Genomic DNA, 14,016 nt, shown 5'->3' with positions numbered 1-14,016 from the left:
TTTCATACACAATAATTTGGCAGGACACCTCAGGGACAACTGCTGGCACACCAGTCATAAGCAAGGATGACATTTCATTTATCACTACTTTAAAAAGATAATACACCACATGGGGAAAGCATAACATGTTCTGAGAGCTTTGTCTGCTTCGTGATTTCACAAAGTATTGTGATTTGAGAAATGTTTGCTCGGTCATAATGTACTGTTTGACAAAGGTTCAGTGTTGCCAATCCAGTGTTCCCCAAACAAAATTTCCAGCTTCTGATAAGAATAGTAAGTTTTTAATTTTAATTTTGTTCTGAAATATTTCTGATTAAAAGGTAGCACACAGTTTTAAAATAAACTAGCCCGCCACCCAACAAAATTGAAATGTGGTATATACAGTATTTAATAAAAAATCTCTATTAATCTTCTAAACTAACTAGAAACACCTCAAACTAGATGTTTCCTAGTATTTACTTTTTATGTTAGACGGATAGAATTCATAAGTTTCAGAGGATAGTAAAACAAGGATAACAACCTTCTGAGAACACAGCTCATTCAATGGAAGACAATATAATGATACTGAACCAATCTGGATCATGTTTATCTAAGACTAAAATTGCACATAATGAAAGCAGAGAGATAGGGCTCTTTTAAAAATACACACAATCTCAGCATACCGCTTTAAGTGACATTGCTATTAAAAGCACCAAAACATTTGGAACTTGGATGGAGAATTTAGTTGAGATAAATATGGCATGTCTGGACTTACAGAGCTAGGACTGGAATGTCGTCTGATTTTAGGAGATTCTTTCCCAGTGGACGAAGTCTTGAAGTTAATGCAGGCATTGTTCTCTGAATGGACCCTCTTCACTTGATTATTTGGCTTTTCAAATGGATCAAAAGTGCTCTGTGTCCTTTGAACTCTGACTTTTTTGTCTTCTGGAATTGTGTCCAAGGGCTTGATCACAGAATCCATTCCTTGGCAATTCCGTGTAGACATCTTTGTGACACATATCTAAGGGAGGAAAGGAAAAATACGTATTAAATAACTTGATAAGGTACCATTGCTCACGACCAAACAAAGCATTACCAGAGGGTGGGGGTAGACTGTGTTTCCAGCTCCAGTTGTACTACTAACATAGGACATGAGATGCATATGGTACAAAAAAAGCAGCAGGCAGATGGGTCATGGTTAACCATCTCCAACCCTCCAATTCTCCCATATAAATTACTAAAAGGTTTCCAGCTACACTCTAATAATAGAAGAGAACCCAGTTAAGGTACAAACTGAAGAAGTATGCTGACAAGAATGAGTGGGCATAGGAGAAATTAAGCATCCTCCCTTTTACCTGCAAATCCTTTCTGAACACTCTTTCCACCTTTAATCATGTTTCACCAAGTAACATTTACTTTGACTCCTTAGTGTTTTATAATTAAATAATAATAAGTATTCAAATGCCATTAATTCTAAAACATTGAATATACTTATTGTGAAAAGGCACAAATTACATTGTTGTATTTAAATAAAAATAAACAGCAGAATATAAATAAATTAATAATAATAATTAAAGGGGAAAGTACAGATTTGGAAGTCTTGATAAAAGCCTTATGTAAACTTTATCAGCTTAAATGCCAGATCACTAAGTCTTACTGTCCAGTCACTGATATCTGCTGCAAAGTATTGATTTCCTTTTGTTTAAAATTAGATGAGGCCAAATTAAACATATTGACTTATGTCAATTTAAGTCATCTTACTGTAGCATGCCTTACATAATTGTTTCATAGAACAATGTGTATATAGCTGAATTACTATAAGACTTGGAAAATCCAATTGGTAAAACCATACCCTATCCCTGAATCAGTGGAGGAAACATTCAGTAGTTCAATAACACACAACATTTCTCAGGTCTTTACTTTTCCAGCAATCAGCATGAATTTTGCTACCTCCTTAAGTGTTATGATCCAATCCCAAGGCCATGAACTATGTACCGTAGTTTATTCACAAAATTATTATTTTCATTGGGAAGTGAGTATCTACAAAATGGTGGGCCAACACCATTTTTTGTTGTTGAAGCACGAAAGAATCTCTATCTAGCCTTGGGATAATTCACTTCAAAGTGTTGCCTTCATGTATAAGTCTAGTGGTATAAACACTTTCTAAAAGCACATTATTCCTCAAAGTGCATATCCTGATTTTATTACTTCAAATCCAATTTATTTCAATTGTTCTCAGACAGCAGACTTTTTTCAAATGTAATATGCTAGGCACAGAGTGGTTGTTCCAAACCTCTCAAGTTTCCAAATAGTACTCCACAGAAGTAGAGGGGACTCTTAGATTTGCAATTATCAGAAAGGAGAATCTCCTTGTATATCTGGGTAGGAGCTCCTAAAAGGAAGATGAGGAGCCGGTTCCAAAGCACACAGGTATGCATTTTTATCCGTGCATTAAATGCAATACTTTAAAAATGGAATTGCAAAAATAATCTCCAGGTTGTTCTTCACATTTGTGAAATGATCTCCAAAGCCAATATATTCAAAGGAACGACCAAGTCAACAGCTATTACTTTTCAGTTGTTTGTGAATTAAGTATGTTATTAACTTATGGATTCAGAGCAATTAGCTACCTTCTAAAGCCTAAACGTGTTCAGCAAGTCCTTGAAAATGGTATTGCCATCACCTGTGGTGCTCATCGCTGGAGGAAGCCTAGGAAGTGAGGACTATTATAGATCCATAATACAAGCATAAAATGCTTCCCCAAAATAGTAAGACTATATCTCACCAAAAAGGCTTCCTTTCCAGTGTAACAGGAAACCAATGGATCCGTATACCAATGAACATTTCAAATTCAAAATAGTTTAAACAATAAGGCTAGCTTACTTTGAAATACAATTCTGCAAAAAAGCAAGATAGAAAGTAACACTAAAAGGACCTCTTTCCAGACAATGCCTCTAGTATAAAAGCTGAATTCAAAGACACAATTAAATAATATGTATGATCCAATGAACTCCAAGATGCATGTGGTAGGCCCTTACACAATTCTACAACCAGAATGGCTAGAAGATCTAATCATTAAATCTGAATGCTACAACTTTGTGGCGCATATCACTCTGCATCAGTTATGATAGTTGATGCAAGAGCAGAGTCAAAAATTACTTGCCCTGGCTACCTAAATCAATTATTATATTGCACAGGTAAGGTTTTTGCTGTCACTATAACCTGCCACTATGACCCAAATATCAAATATCAATATTTGATAACAAAGACAAGATTATATATACACATTGTGTGCATAATATCCTACAGCTTCACAGATGCTGGTAGTCCTTTTGCATATATGCAAAATGAGATGGAGAGCTATAATGTTTATGTTGCAAATGTAACTTAATTGTTAGATACTTTAAAACAGATAAAGGCAGTACACAGAAGGTTGCCATGATTAGCCGTGCACTGAATCCTGATTGTAATTTACTCTAGAGAATTCATCTTCCCTCACATTGAAAATAACTTTGTAAAATACCTGCTGCCATCAATTTTATCTGGCTCAGCAAAAGCAATAGTTTAAGATGAGATATGCTAGGCAAGATGTTATCTCCTTGCATGCAAAATGCAGCCATGATCCAATGTTGATTGCAACTATTATTTTTTTTAAAAAAATTTGTACTAAGACAAAGTCTAAACCAAGTCTCACCACCACTCTACAGAAACATCTGAATGAAGTTATTCAATAATTTAAGAATTAAATTTAATTTAAGAATTAAGAAATAAATAAATGCCTAACTGTATAAATGGCAAACCATAGCCAACAACCCTTGGGCAAGAGAGCGCCAACCTCAGTACAGGAAAGCAAACACAAAAGTCTGTTGCAGGTGTACAAAATTCATTGCCGTCAAGATCCGTACAAAGAGAGTCTCAATACAGAGATCTCCACTTCACAATGGCAGGCTGCTTGTCTTGATGCTGCATTCATGGAAATCACATATGATACCCTATCAGGAAGAGTGAAAGAGTATAAGAATTCATTTAACAGAGGCAGAGAGAAGAAACACCATGGTGTATCTTTAATAGTGAATCTGGACACCCTTCATCTGCCCAAGCTGCAATAAAACATGTCTCTCTCGTACTGGTCTCTACAGCTACAGCAGGTGCTGCAACTCTCTGATGATTTGGCTTTACCCAAGATGGCACATTCTTCTGTTCTCTCTCAAGACAGATGTATGGCAACAACCATTTATACAGCTCTGCAAACACTACTGTGTTTGCATGTAGAACTATGGATTGGGCAACTAGCCCAATACTGTATTTTATAACTGAACTGGAAAAACAATTCAATTAAATGGTCACAAGACTAGCATGTATAAAAAGATGATTCTTTTTCTGATGTCTGGAACAAACAAAATATTTGAGGAATGACACGTTCTATTTTTGAACTTTTCACATGACATTATCTTGCCTACTTTCAAAGGGCAAAGTGTTATCTTTTGCAAAACCTTTGAGTGAGTTGTTCAGAAGTAGAGCTAATAAAGTGCATATGACATCTTATTCAGCTTCTAGGACAAAGCAATTCAGGGCTAAATTCTATGCTCTAAAGATTAAAGGTGGGTGAGTGATATGTCCACATTATCATTCCTTAAATGCATTACAAAACCCCAAAATCTGTAATATAATTTTGGTAATTTTTTGCTGTACTAGAAAAATTTTTTCATTAATTAGCCTTAGCTAATTAAACCAATTTATAGCCTCTTGAACAGTGGGGAGGGTAACTGATTTTACTTTGTTATGTATTTTTGTGTATAATTTTTTTAAATTCATAGCATGCTATAGTATATATAACAGAACCATCTTGCTTTGAAATAAATATTATATTTTCCTTAGAAAGCACATTAAAAAAATTTAAGAATGAAATTGCTGGAATTTAGGGCTAGAATAGTTTACGAGGTCTTTTACGCCTTAAAAAAATAAATTCCACTCTTCTAGGTTCCTAACTAGGATTCTGGGTTAGCATGTTGAACAACAGTGGACAGGGAGGGCTAAAGATAATGACTGATGAGTCAGAAAGACAGACTCAGAATTTCATGAGAAGTGAAAGCCACATGAGGTATATCTATCTCCTAGTCTAGGAATTTGGTTCAACCCTTTGTCCTTTAGAAGAACAGAGACATGTTATGATAGAAAAAAGATTTCACTTATGAGGGCATTTCCCTTCTCTCTCTCTCTCTCTCTCACACACACACACACACACACACACACACACACACGTTAATACTGTCAGATATTTTCCACAAAAATCAAGAGTGATTGACTATACATACCTTTTCACCACTTGAAGAGTGCAACATCATGGATCAGAAAGTGATCCCATATTTATCTTTAAGGTTACCTCATGTGCAATACTGTAAATTCAGACATTCAACTGCCAGCTGTCCATGGAGCACAGCAAGATGGTATGTAAAGCTACAGACAGACAGACAGACTGGGAACCACTGGTCATCACAAACCAAGGGACCTCTAGCTGGAAGCAATATTATTTGCTTAAGGATTTGTATCCCACCATTCAACAGGTTCCCAGGGCAGTTTATAATATGCCTCTGATTATATAAACTGGTGGGTAACAACAATGAGAGATCTTCCCGGAGTAAACATGCATTTTGTTTGATCCCGTAGGGCTTTTATTTTATTTTTATTTTCTATTTTTAATGAATATAGAAGCCTCTTCAAGGAAAAGAAATACCAGAGCAAGTTTTTTATCACAGACCATTTCCTAGTTGTGCCAGTTTTCTAATTACAGGGAAAGTTTGCTTGGGAAAGGGACAATTAAACATGTGATTCCCCACTACAGTCTAAAATAGTCATCCTATTAATAATCATAAACAATAAATACATAAATATTCTACCACCCCGTGCTATATAGACCAGACTTCAGTATTCCCTGATCAGTCGTTATGCCTGCAGATATGAACCAGGTCTCAAGAGCCCAGGGCCTCCCAGGTAATATCTTGTACAAGTTTTGGCAATGCTTCAACCCAAATGGAACTACAGTAGATGCTTTCAGACCTCTAATAAGTAGTGGGTGATTCACTGTACTCCTGGTATTTGAAGCATGTCTCTGCATTCCCAGCAAATGTATTGATAGACCATTACATTTTAAGGAGAGAGAATTATCTCCATAGAAACCAAACAATTCTCTGCAGCATTCACACATTGCATTAAGGTTGCCTCTAGTTCAAATTCCATGCAGAGCAACGGCTGTAACAACTACAGAAGAAATTAAATGTCAAAAAGTTAAAACTCTGAAAGGAATATGCTGATATCTGAAGTAGAGATGGAGCACATGAACGAACCCTTTTCCAGAAAGTGTAGTGTCATTAAATACAGTGGTACCGTGGGTTAAGAACTTAATTAGTTCCGGAGGTCCGTTCTTAACCTGAAACTGTTCTTAACCTGAGGTACCACTTTAGCTAATGGGGCCTCCTGCTGCTGCTGCGCCGCCGCCATGCGATTTCTGTTCTCATCCTGAAGCAAAGTTCTTAACCCGAGGTACTATTTCTGGGTTAACGGAGTCTGTAACCTGAAGTGTCTGTACCATGGTAGGAACACTGATAGTGAATGTATTCCTTAGCAGCCTGTGCTTGTACACGAGATAAGAGGCACAGGCTACCTAGATGCTTCTTTACTTTCTGAACTATAAACTACAAATCTCTTGCAAGCAAATACTCCTCTGGTTTTCCATTATCTTCTGCAGGCACTCCCTGTAAATTACCTTGTGCAGAAGCTCAAGCACAGTCAGCTGAAAGAACATAAGAAGCTGCCTTATACTCTGTCAGATCATTGGTCTATGTAGCTCAGTATCATCTACCCGGACTAGCTTTCACACCCAGCCATACGTGGAGATGCCAGGGATTGAACCTATGGCCTTTCACATGCAGAGCAGATGCTCTACCAGTGGGTAACAACCCTTCCCCACCACACACTGTGTGTCTGTACAGTTTCCTTATCTCGAGTGCCTGGGCAGATTTCTATAACAGACGTTTCAACACTGCATCAATACTGAATGTAGCACGGGAGGCCAATGCACAGCCACATTCACAGGTAGACTAAAATGGGAAATGCCTGTGATGCAACGGGTGGTTTGATTATATGCATTATTTTACAAGATTAATGAATTAAGAGCATGGCCATTTCCCCCCACCCATCTTTCTCAAAACCATCAATTTCAAGTAACGTATCAGGCCCTCTTTTAGCAGGGCAGCGTTTCAAAACTCAGACTTTATCTGAACATATTTTCAGGCAGGAAGGTATAATACTATTGATTCATTTAAGCAAGTATTGAGCCATTAAATGAAAACTAACCAAAGTTGGTTAGGTATTTCTAATAGAAAAGAATCCAAGATCTAAATATTGCAATGGAGGAATTGTTGAATTATCATAAGAGGCTCCCTAAATCAGGAAGAAAAAAAGTTTTAAGTTCCTGTGGGTAATGATGACACAACACACAATATAGTGTTACTGTTTTGTCCTCGTATTTGGGGAGCAGGCCTTCTGGCTATAAATTAAATGGAGCAGACAGAAAAGCAGCGGTATCAATGTCATGACAGACAGGAATCCTGATTATCGTTGGTCTTTAAAGGTAGACTGTTGTTGTTTAAAAAGATCCTAGTGTTCTTGGGCTTTTTTTACAGTTTAAACCCAAGCCTCTACACTCCTGTTAATGCTTTCATCCAACTTCCATTAATAATATGTAGTTTAGTGTAGCTGCCAGCAGTAGGAAGATTTATAGTATTTGCAGGGTTGTGACCTACTTTCAAGACAACCACCCCAGTGTCTAATTTTTTCTTTGGGTCCTAGACAGGTTCAAAGCCGGCCATCCTTCTCCTACTTTACGTACTCAAGAATTGGCCTGCTGCCTTGGGACAATGGAGACAGCAATATGATTGCTTAAACACACTGGCTTTTAACTCATCTTTATGCAATCTTCCTGCTTTCAAATGTCTGCTGGAAGTAGCACAAAAGAAAGATGAAAAAGCTGCTGCCTAAAGGCTGTTGCGAAGAAAGCAAAATTTCATTTCAAGAAAGGGTATCAGCAAACATATTTTTTTTCCAGGAGAGGGAGAGAAAGAAGAGCAAAATGAATGGCTGAGTAGTGAACCAAAACTGATCCTAATAATAAATTTAGCTATTTCACAGTCCATAGACAAGGCAAGACCATAAGAAATATCATACTCCTAACACACTTCATAATTAGCACTAGAGATTTGTTGTTTTCTTGTAAAATTATATCCTATAATACTTTGGGAGTCAGAAAGCTCTAACTGTGAAATAAAGAGTTGATGTGCTGTATCCAATGTTAGTCATATTCTGAGTACACAAGCTGAAATTAATGGACATGAGTAACTTAGGTTCATTAATTTCAATGGGTCTACTCCAAGTATAACTTGGTTGGATACAACCTTTTAATGGTAAGCCACCAATGCTAGCACTCAGCTGCCACTCCAACCAAAAACGTCATCTTTGGAAACAGTGTTAATATGATATCCAAAGTTACCTTAAAACCAGACTGATTCTTTGCAACTTTTTAAAAAGTTTAGAATTTCTACTCCAGTATTTATCATCATCACCTGTCATGCCTAGCCCTGACCTAGCAACAGAGGTGGAGTCCTCAGAGGATGAACCAAACACTCCACAGGTTGAGGACCTGTAGCAGCAGGCAGGATCCCCTGAACCAGTGATCTAGATAACCTTGGCTTCTGGTGGGAGGGAGCTGCTGCATAATAGAGTGGGACTACTGCTTCCCTTAAACTGGACACTATACTTCTGTTGATGCAGCCTAGAATAGCTAGTATTTTAAATTTGTGTAATTCAATTCCTTGCATGCCTTTGCAGTAGATGCTGCATTTAACCAAATATAATGTTCAGAAAATATAATTCACAGTAGTTTAATTCCTTGTATAAGGCCAAGAGAAATGGTTTTTTTACTTTGACTTGTATGTTCTTCACTCTTTAGTTTCCTGTTCTTTACTGTCATCATCAAAACTTAAAAGAACCAAAGCCAAATTAAATGCATACCTTCAACTAATGTGTACCAAAAAGCAGACTTCCTCATCTCCAATATCCTTTATTACAATATGCCGCTCACAGGCCAGTTGTTATACACAACTTTATTTTTGCTTGCTTCCAACCACTTTTTAGTAATAGATATGCTGCAATGATGAATACAGGAAATTATTTTAAGCTTGGCAAGGCATTGGTCTATCCAGCCTATTTTAGTTGTTGGAATTAATGCTATTCACAGTGATGAATTCATGTAAATAGGAAATTATTGCATTGTGCTGAATTTTGAGGTCATGGAGAAAGTCATGACCTCTCAGACGAAGCATTTTTAATTTTTATTCTGGGGTACTCTTGTAAAACAGCTAATTAATGAAGGAAGAACCTTAGCTGTCTAATGAGCAGCTTTTACACACACACAAAATTATGAGTGAGAAAATGCGCAGGGAGTAAAGTACACAAATTCAGTTATCACCATTCCAAAGTTCTCTTTTCTTGCCCAAAGACAAATAGAAGAGAACTGCAGAATGGAGCAGAACTGAAGGAAACCTAACTCACCCCCTGTTCACATGCACTTAATAAGTGGCCGGATTTGAAAGTGAGATTATCCAGTAAGGTAAGATAGATGGCAATTGAGCTGGCTGTGGTGTTTGCTGGACAACCCAGGATGTTGGTTATTGGGGGCTTCAATATTCACTTGGAAAGAGGCAGCTCAGGACTTCCTCACCACATGACCACTATGAGGCCATCAAAATACCATTTGCTAATACAGTGGTACCTCGAGTTGCATATGCTTCAGGTTACATACACTTCAGGTTACAGACTCTGCTAACCTAGAAATATTACCTCAGGTTAAGAACTTTGCTTTCAGGATAAGAAAAGAAATTGTGTTCCGGTGGCGCGGCAGCAGCAGGAGGCCCCATTAGCTAAAGTGGTGCTTCAGGTTAAGAACAGTTTCAGGTTAAGAACGGACCTCTGGAACGAATTAAATACTTAACCCGAGGTACCACTGTACCTGGCATTTCTGACCACTTGAGAAGTTGGTGGTCTGAAAATGGGAATCTCATCAGTAACCCTGTTGTTGTGATCAGATCTCTTATTGGTGAGGTTTGGACTGGAAGTAGATCTCTCTCTCTCTACAGGGATGGTGGGCCCATTAAGCGTGCCTGCCCCATAAGGCTTAAAGAAACCAATGGATTCCTGAATGCTCTTGAGGATTTCCCTGCTGACATGGCTGATGGTCCCGGCTTCTGGTTTCACTTTGTAACGGAGAGATAGAAAATGCCTTAGACACAATCATCCACACCCCCAAGCATCCTCTCCTGCATTGCAAGAGCTTGGCTGGCTTCTTGGTATACTAGGGATATAAAACAAGCACAGAAATGAACAAAATGCAGGTGGCACAAGTCTCACAATTAATACGCCCTGGAAACTTTTGATGAAGAACTGTTAAGAAATTATTTGAAATAAAATAAAGCGAGGAACTTGCGCCTTTTATCCTGCTCAGAACGGAGACCACACCTAGAGCTCACAGGGCACAGCAGCAACAACAGCAGCTTCAATGTCACACTGAACAGGCTTTCAAAGCCAGCTGTTATAGACAGGCACCATCATACATAGCAAGAAATGAGCACCGATCATAGAAAGGGAGAACTAAGCAGAAGAAGTGCACGTTCTGTCCCCATCTGGAGCAGTTCTGCTGTGTCTGCAACCCAGCGAAGCCTTTTTCTCACTTGTTGTTTAGGATAAGTTTCCTACAAGGCACACTTGACTGATTTACTAAGACAATAATCCCTTTCACAGGAAACATCTATCGAGTAGCAAAACAACATAAAGCAGTTCGATGTCAACACATGGCGCTCTAGGCAGAGCAAATGCTTTACATGTAGAAGGTCCCAAGTTCTTCCCTGCCATTTCCATTATAACAATTAAGGTAGCCATATTGGAAAAGACCACTGCCAAAGAGCTTAGGGAATCACTGCCAGCCAGGGTAGGCAGTTTATATAGAGGCAGCAACCATTTCAGGCATGTCCAAATCACCAATGCCCAAGTCCTTTTGGACCCGGAAGAGGAAAGAACAGGGGCAGAACGGGAGGCAAAATGGGGGCAGGGTAGAATGGGGGTGGAATAGGGCGGAACAGGGCAAGGAATGTTTATGCACACTCCACTGGCACATTCGGGGGCTAGGAATGGAAACTGTGGAAAATGGTCGGTGCCTATATCTTAAAAGAGAGGAAGTGCTTGGGGCTTCGTGGCAATGTTACCTCACACTTCGTGATGACACATCAGTATTACGAGCAGAAATTTAGCAGGAGGATGATAGCAGCAGCACCTAAATTTGCTTCAGAGGTCGAGTATCTTGAGTTGCAGCCAGCACAAGTTCACAGCTCAACTCATACACCATCTTGCAAGATATCAAGCTCATTCATTTGTTAAACAGTGTGTGTGTGTGTGTGTGTGTGTGTGTGTGTGTGTGTTCCCCACAGCAAGAATCCGGGTTTTGCATCAACTGGGTATTGCATCTGCTGTAAGAAAGGCCGCTGTCTGCCCAGCTGCTCAAAAACTATTGGGGATTTATATTGTTGGGTAGAACTGCATCCTATCTAGGAGTTGTAATATTCTACCATGGTAGCAGATGAATGACCACAACTAGTCAGAACAGCTGTGCTGAAAACCTAATGTGCAAAGTTCTGAATCCTTTCACCTAAATATGAGCTGCCAAGTAGCTACAAACTCCCAGGTACAACATGTTGGCACAACACACTTTAAAGAATTGATCTTTTACACAGTTCTTTCAATATAAGGGTGTCATTTGAAGTACTATTGGCAATCCTCATTCTTCTTTAAACAGGTCAGCATTATGTTTATATTTTGTAGGCATGATCAATGCCAGAGGAGTATAAATGCTTAGGCATTCCTGAGAGAAGCATATTGCAAAAAGCAACTATGAAGAGAGCTTCCTAATGGGAAATGGGTGGGGAGATAATGACAGAGGAGATCCATCTAAATACTTGGAGAGTCATAGTTTGTGAATTTTTGGAACTGGAAGCAAGCAGCTGGAAAACTACTTCATATTCTTAGGAAAGAGCCCAACACTTGTATCATCCATATGTTTAAATATTTGAGCACAAGCATCTAAGTTTTAGGAGGCTGTTATTTTTCTTAACTCTTGCACAATCATAGAACATAGAACGATGTCAACTGATTCTGGCTATGTTTTCTCAGAGGAACTGCAGTAGCCCAGGTTTCTGTCATGTAGCACATCACAATAGGGTACATTTCTAATATGAAGTCTACAGGCAAATCTTCACTCTGATTTTAATGCAATGAATGTTTGGAACAGCTGGTTCCGAGGGTATATTGCAATTAAAAAGCAACAGAAATACTATTGTTTAGAAGGAACTTTGGCATGTTAAATGAGAACCAGATAATTAGTTTCATTTCTTTGCAATGTAGGTTAAGAAAAACTATCCAAGAATTTGTCAACAAGATACTTATATTTAATTTTGAACAGTATGATAGAATATGCACTTTAAAAGTGTGACCTGAAAATGAATATACAGTGGTACCTCAGGTAAGGTACTTAATTCGTTCCGGAGGTCCGTACTTAATGTGAAACTGTTCTTAACCTGAAGCACCACTTTAGCTAATGGGGCCTCCTGCTGCTGCTGCGCCGCCGGAGCCCAATTTCTGTTCTCATCCTGAAGCAAAGTTCTTAACCTGAAGCACTATTTCTGGGTTAGCCAAGTCTGTAACCTGAAGCGTATGTAACCTGAGGTACCACTGTATGCTCACCATGTTCAGTAAGAGCCTCCCCCCCTTTAATTGCAGGTGTTACATACATATGTAACAGCAGGAGTGTGTGTATGTGCGCGCACGTGTGCATGCTCTGTAGACCTAGAACCAGGATGACGAAACTACTCACACATCGCAACTGGTTAACAAAGGGCAAAGTGTGTTGAGAGCTACACACCATGCAGAAACTGCAGTGCCAGCTGGCACTCAGCAAAAAGGTTCTCTTTGAAAGCAGTAATCTGCTACCTGTGAGAGTTGGAATCCACTGACATGCCATGAATCACTGTTGCTATACTTCAGTCAAACACAGGTTGAGTAGCACGAGTATTTGTACCGCAGAACAATAAAAAAAATCTTTTCAATGCACTATCAATTTTCTGGACTACAGGAGGTCTAAGAAAAGCATTACTTTCTCATGGAATGGAAGGAACTACTGAACCTGCTTTCAAGCACAATTCTATGCACTTCATTTTTTAAAAAAACCATTAAATTACTGGTTATTCCTGCTTGAAAACATTGGTGGAAACCAACGCTTGGAAATCTACACAATAAATATACAAACACCCTTTGTTGATAGGTCTCATTTCCAAATGTCAAGGAAGGTGAAAATAAATACTGCTTTTCAAGTAAAAAGAACTTGTATTGCATAGGTTACAAATTTATCCAATAAACACAGTCTCCAGGTAGTTGTAAGAAATGCAGTTCTCATTAACAAACTGAACACTTCCAGCCTTTATGGAATCTGCAATGGTGCACATTCCCCATGTTGTCTTCAGTGCAATTGAAACAGGTCAACCATCTCTTTTCTAAAAGAATTAATAATGTCATTCACTTCCTTTAACCATCTCCTCCTAGCTGGATAAGAGAGTTGTCTTGAGGGTCTTGATTTCAACAGAAAAAAGACTGGAGGGACCTGAAGAACTGCAGCTTGACCGAGAACCAGAAAATAGTTGTTTTGTTTTTTAATGTTGCTATGGCCCAGATGAGATACACCCAATTTATGTTCAGTGTTTCCTTTTGACAACATGGAAGAATTAAAATTTCCATTTGTATCCTATTCTGCCTTCAGGAGCTCAGATTGACATCTTAGTCTTACCAGGTAGGTTAGGCTGCTGGCGAAGGACCCCATGCTGGTGCATACATATGATAAAACTGCAGTTTGGAGACAGGGATGAGGTCTTGAGGTTGCACGCA

General features: G+C 38.7%; 1 protein-coding gene across 4 annotated transcripts in view; it reads right to left on the bottom strand.

Moving 5' to 3' along the window:
- CDK14 (cyclin dependent kinase 14) overlaps positions 1 to 14,016 on the bottom strand; it is a 217,314-nt gene that overhangs the window by 147,420 nt on the left and 55,878 nt on the right. For all 4 annotated transcript variants that reach the window (XM_080975366.1, XM_080975365.1, XM_080975367.1 and 1 more), the window contains one exon: positions 755 to 1,000. In XM_080975366.1, coding sequence (XP_080831492.1) covers positions 755 to 1,000 — 246 coding nt within the window. The remainder of the gene's footprint in view (positions 1 to 754; positions 1,001 to 14,016) is intronic.

Source organism: Podarcis pityusensis (genome assembly GCF_964106645.2).
Source record: "Podarcis pityusensis genome assembly, chromosome: 12".
NCBI lineage: Eukaryota > Metazoa > Chordata > Lepidosauria > Squamata > Lacertidae > Podarcis > Podarcis pityusensis.
Note: the sequence above shows the minus strand (reverse complement) of the source record. Positions and strands in the feature narration are given on the sequence as shown.